At 37.1% G+C, this 6,341-nt stretch overlaps 1 protein-coding gene across 1 annotated transcript; it reads right to left on the bottom strand.

Moving 5' to 3' along the window:
- Positions 1-819: 819 nt before the first annotated feature.
- On the bottom strand, positions 820-3,851 carry LOC309808634 (TBC1 domain family member 23-like). Its single transcript, XM_082629129.1, is given in 3 exon segments — positions 820-2,555; positions 2,557-3,716; positions 3,720-3,851. Coding segments are annotated over 3 exon segments (2,103 nt in total). The 5' UTR covers positions 3,819-3,851; the 3' UTR covers positions 820-1,711.
- Positions 3,852-6,341: the final 2,490 nt, after the last annotated feature.

Below are 6,341 nucleotides of genomic sequence, written 5' to 3' on the forward strand. Positions count from 1 at the left end.
ACTCCATTGTAACTTCTATTGTTTAAGGTCACCAATATCTCTGAGTTGCTTATTCCAATTATTAAATCTCAGTTTTCATTTTATTTGACCCTATTGGTAGTATTTGACACCATTGATCAGTCCTTCCTATGTGGAAGGAAAAAAAAACTTTTTGCTATTAGTTTCCTAAATTTGACACTCCCCTAATTTTCTTTCCTACCTGACTAGCTCTTTCTCATCAGGCCCTTTTGCTTGTTTCTTCTCGTCTCCCTTACCTTTTAAGGTCAGAATGTTCCAGGTCTCATTACTTGGACAATTTCTCTTCTCTCTATATACAAATTGCCTTGTTGATTTTATCCAATCTTACGGTTTTGGTTACCATCTAATGATGTTATTTCTTTTTTTTTTTTGTCTTCAACCACTCAAACTTTATTATTTAGATATTAGAATAAAATATCTTGAACTATGCCTTTTTTTCACTTGATTTCCGTTAAGTAAATTAAAATAACTGGCTGTAAACAGAATACATCTAAATATTTCTATCAACCCCTTAGAGACAATCCATTACATTTTAGGACATAGCAGGTTGTGAGGATTTGCTACTTCCCAATTCCATGGCCTCAAACGTGTTCCTGGATTTCTTTCACCAAATGTGTCTAATATGAACCTCAATGAATTAAACTGAGAAAGCTGCAAAATAAAGCAGACCACTTTTCAGTTTTGTCATATTAAGAGACTAAAAATCATTTCAAACCACTGGAACTTTAGTAAGAGAACAAAAACCAAAGAAGAAAAAGAAATTTCAGAAAGTGATGATAAAAACTAGTTTAGACAGCTCTCTGATTATCTGGCTTTTCTTTAGGTGGATAATAGTGTGGTCACAGACATAATCTCACTGAGGATAAATCCATGTGTACTCAACACCTGTTTTGAAACATTCTAAATCAAATATTCCTCTTGTAATAAAGACCAATGACATTTTTAAAGATACAAGTCAGTCCCCCAAGTGTTAATTTTAATCTTAACATGCCTACCTACTTATTATAATGCTTTTAACTGCTCCTTAGAGACAATAAGGATGAAGTTTAGTATCTGAAGCACTAAGTGTTCCAACTATTAGCTAATGGTGCAAAGATGACTTAGAAACTGATGTTTCAACATTTAACTAGCTGGTCTGCATTTGAGTTGGCTGGAATCTTCATCCATTGCATTAAAAAAGATTTCACCCTTTTTAAGAACAGAAACAGCAAGCTAATTATTAATCTATGTAATACTTTTTAGTTTCTGATACTGCTCAGTGGGTAAACCTAAATGTAGCAATTAAAGGGGTCTCTTCAACGAATTCTATCTCTAATTTTCAGTGAAGACACTGCAAATATATATGTGTATGGTTGTTTTTATATCTAAACTGATGCATGTTCCCTTAAAACAGCTCTTCAAAACAGAACTGCATTCTGCACCCTTAGTTCATAAGGGCACAGGGTCAGTTACTTCAAAGTCATTTAATAACTGACCTTTATAAGAAATCATTTTACAAAACCAAAAATGCAAAAGAAAATTTTAAAAAAATTTAACTTTCCAGAGATTGATTATAATAATTTACACCTTCTTAGACTTGCTATTCAAGCACCCTCATACGCAAATGAAAGTCTTCGGTTAGTATTCAGTCAGGAAAATATGTCCATATTTCTCTTGGTTGCCTTAATTTCTTTTGAAATAATTTTCTTTTATATTAACTTTCCAAAGCATCCAAAACTTTCATGATCTGTTGTTTTATGGCTTTGGTAGCATCTCCTGCATTTGGAATCAAATACCTTTCGATTGCCAAGATTTCTATTCCTGAAGTGCTGCTGTTTCCATACTTGAAGGTAATTAGCTCAGGATGTTTTTTTTTGGATGTTATTTTAACCACAGAATTTAGTGCTTGTCGAGACTGTATATAAGCCAATCCTTTCCGTGAAAGAATCTCCCTTAAACAGTACATATGTGTTGCAGTAACCAACAGATGACTAGGAAATATGTGTCCACTTTCTTTCACTTCTTTACAAGGAAAATGATGCTTGACGTCTGGCTTGTTTATCCAAGTCTGAATGTTTACAACCTCTTTTCTATCATCATCTGACATTGAAGAACTGTCAATTTCATCTGTGTCGTATTCTTCTTCATCCCCAATGCTGAAAACAGGCTTTACACCACGGTAAGGCTTTCCCATTCTGTCACTGCTGCTCACATGCCGGTCCACAGGAGTTGATGTATTCTCAATAAAACTGATAACTTTTTCCCTGACATTAACGGATTTTGTCTTCAAAGCAATAGTCATTTTATTTACTAGTGATTTCATTCCTCTATCATTTGAGCCATTACAAGATTCACCATCAAGAGAAGAAGTGATACTGCTCCTTGAGCCTGAGGTACTAGCAATCCAATGGCCATATCCATTTTCTGGTCCATCCACATTAATGTCTGCTAGGTGCTGCTGCAGTGCCATAAATCCTCCACTGGCAATGCTCACATATTCTTTGTTTTTCTGTAAAAAGTGTGCCAGGACCATGTTCATATACATGTCTTCTTCCTCTGCCACTGCCCATGAAACAGAGGTGCTCCCCACCAGCGATGGAGCCAGACTCAATGGACTGCTTCTGTGCTTCCAGCAGGGATTTTACTGACTGTGCAAACTCGGACGGATTCTGGAGCATCAGATCTGAATCTAAGTGGAAAGCAGTTGATAAATGCCCAGCATTATACTGTTCTGCAGGACGGCAATCCACCACAAAGAACCGGACTCCTTCCCCTTGAAGCTGATTTGCTTGAAGGATCTCTGACACGAAGATGGCCAGACAAAGTGCCTGACTCAAATCTGCATCATCATCCTTAATTCCCAACAAAGTACTACCAAAGACATGGTGATTATCCTTCCTAAATGAAGCTGGTGTTTTACTGCAATAATACTGAGCCAGAGAGAAAAGGTCTTCTGTATCTTCTAGATTCAAACTGGATGGAGTTTTTTCCAAGCACTTGATAACTTCTTCTTTGCTGTTAGACTCCTGTGCTAAAATGACTTCTTTTGCATTAACAAGGATTATTAACATTAAGAAATAAATAAAAAATGGATCTTCTTGTTGTAGATATCCATCCCATATTGCCTGAGTGACTTCAATGGAACAGTAACAGGAAAAAAGACTTCCAAGCCAGTTGAGTGCATAGGAGTCTGGAGTAATTTTCTTCGTATCAAGAAAAGAACAAAGCTCTGGCTCATGGTACTGGATGAGCAATCGGAAAAGATGAAATGGTCTCCCCTTCAGGGAACAATCCCTGGGAATGTACTTATTCATGACAGCATAAAAGCAGTTGTATAAATCGCTGCGTGGCAGTTGAAGATGCACCAGTGGTTTGAGTAGATGTATCCAGCTAAGGGATGTGCTATATTTAATGTTACGTGATTTACAATAAAAGGTAATTACAGATTCAATATCCAGAAGTAATTCTGCTGCCTTCTCTTCAGGCACTGAAAGCTGGTCAATAAACTCCAGACAATCTTTGTGAATAGTGTTCTGTTCTGGCAGGTCTAAAATACCATCCCAGGATGCCAAACTATCTCCTTTTCCTGCAACATTTAGAGCAATCTTCCAAACTTTAGCCCTCAGATCAGCAGGCAGTGGTCTCCCTTGAATTATATTTCTCAAAGTTTCAAGATCACAACCTCCTGCTTCCAAAGCTTCTTCAAGATCTTTTTCCCTTCACAGATCAGGAACAAACTGGGAGATACCACAGCCGTCGCCGCCCGACGTTGGCAGTGGCAGGACCTCTTCTCCTTCCGCCATTGCTGTTGACGTCCACATCACTTTGCCGAAAAGTGGACCTGGTGCCGAGGCCGACTCAGACCCAACATCGTAAAAGGTCCTCGGAAGTCTGGGACTCAGCCAGTTATTTCTCAAATGTATAAATTCAGGTCAGAGTTATCCTTATCTACAAACTTATGTATATGAAATATACAAGTTAAAGTGATAGATCAATTACCTCAAGACATCAGCAACATGATAGAATGAAAAATTTACCTTTGTCTCTCCCCTTCAATCTTCAAACAGTAAAGCATTCATAACTCAACAAATGTGCCTCTGCCCAACACAACAGGGCCCCAGATAATTCTACACATTTGCACACCTAAAGGTGGGTGGACAGGAACCTACAGAGGAGGCAGAACTGAGGGAACACCAGAGAGGGTGCCTGCAATCCCAGCCCTCTGACCACAACAGTGAAGCACACAGCTTCAGATAACCCAGTAACAGCAGAGAAGGCAGCACAAAAGACTTCAGCCACCCAACCACGCCAGAGCCCAGGGCCAAGCTGGCAGAGCTTGTGAAACTTACAACAACAGAAAGTGAGGCTCATGTATGACCCCAGCTCCCTCTACCTCCATGGGGGAGCCTGTGTCTCAGGGGATCTCAGACACAAGAAAAAAGTCCACCATCCAAGTGAAGACAATGTATCTGGCAAAAGCAAGTCAGTGATGTAAGAAGCAAGAATGAAGGCATGGAGCCACACCTCTTACAAGACAATGGAGGCTGGAAAGTGCCACTCCAAAATATATCCAGAGGCATCTCAGGTAAGAAAAATGAAAAAATTTGAGTGATAGTGCCATCTACCAGAAAACAAAAGCAAGGAATCTAACTTTTAACCTCTCAATTAATATGAAATGCACCAGAAGAGAAACGATTCATCATACAACATGAAAAACCTCAGTAACATTACAGCACAAAAAGAAAATGACAGTTCTCCAGAAACCAACTTAAAGTCACAGAATACTGTGATCTAACTGAAGAAGACTTCAAAACAGCTGTCATGAAGAAACTCAGTGAGATACAAGAAAACACAGAAAGCAGTTTAATGAGATCAGAAATAAAATTAATGAATATACAGAAGACTATACCAGAAAGTTTGAAATTCTATAAAAAGAACCAACTGAAATTCTGCAAGTGAAGGACACAACATACAAGATAAAAAATGCATTAGAAAACTTTGGAAATAGAGCAGACCTTATGGAAGAGAGAATTAGTGAGCTTGAAAATATAATATAGAAATGATACAAGTAGAAGAGGAAAGGGAAATTAGATATAAAAAATGAAGAAATACTACAAAAGTTATCCAACTCTTCTAGGAAGGGCAACATTAGGGTAATGGGTAACTCAGAAGGAGAAGAGAGGGAGAAGGGAGCAGAGAGGTTATTTAAAAAATATAATAGCTAAGAACTTTCCAAACTGGGGGAAATAACTGGATATACAAGTCCATGGATATAAGAGAATACCTAATTAACTCACTGCAAAAAGACCTTCTCCAAGACACATAGTATTAAAATTGTCAAAAGTAAATGACAAAGAAAGAACTTTAAAGGTAGCCAAGGACAAAAAAAGATAACCTACAAACGAAGTCCTGTTAGGCTATTAGCAGATTTCTCAGCAGAAACCTACAGGATAGGAGGGAGTGGAAAGAAATTCTCAAAATACTGAAAGTTAAAAACTGTCACTCAAGAATACTCTATCCAGTAAAGTTATCATTCAGATATGAAAAAGAAATTAAGGCTTTCCCAGACAAACAAAAGCTGAGTGAGTTCATCAACACTAGACTTGCCTTACAAGATATGTTAAAAGGAGCTCTTCTACCAGAAGCAAAACAGCCAAAATACAGAAAGCTTTGAACAATGTGATAACTAGAGAGAACTGGAAAACTGCAACTCTCTATCAAAATAGATTTTTAAACACTCTATTATACTAAGGTTAAAGGGAGAAAAAAAGCAGAAAAATAACTATAGTGATCATAGTTTGGTAGCAAATTCATTACATAAAAAGAGATCATTTAAGATAGCAAAAATATAAAATGGAAAGAGGAAAAGAACAGAACTCATACAGGCAAATGAAAATAAGATGCTATCAGCAGAAAAAAAGACTCCTTTATCTAAGAATTATTTTATACAAACATCAAGGTAATGGCAAAACATAAACATAGAACAGAGACATGAAACATAAAAAAGGAGAAAACTGAGAAAATATCATAGAAAACAACAAAACCAAAATAGCAGAGAGAAACAGAAGAAAAAAGAAAGAATGGAGCAACCAGAAAACAAAAGATAAAATGGCAGTACTAAGTCCTCCTCTATCAATAATCACCCTAAATGTAAATGGATTGAATTCACAAATCAAAAGACATAGAGTGTCTGGATAAATTTTAAAAAAACAATATCCAATCATACATTGCTTCCAGGAGACTCACATCAGTTCTAAAGACACAAATAGAATAAAAGTGAAAGGGTGGAAGATGACACTCCAATCATATAGCAGCCAAAAGAAAGTAGGTGTAGTCATACTCAT

This window comes from Mesoplodon mirus (assembly GCF_964341445.2).
Source record: "Mesoplodon mirus genome assembly, chromosome: 7".
Classification (NCBI taxonomy): Eukaryota; Metazoa; Chordata; class Mammalia; order Artiodactyla; family Ziphiidae; genus Mesoplodon; species Mesoplodon mirus.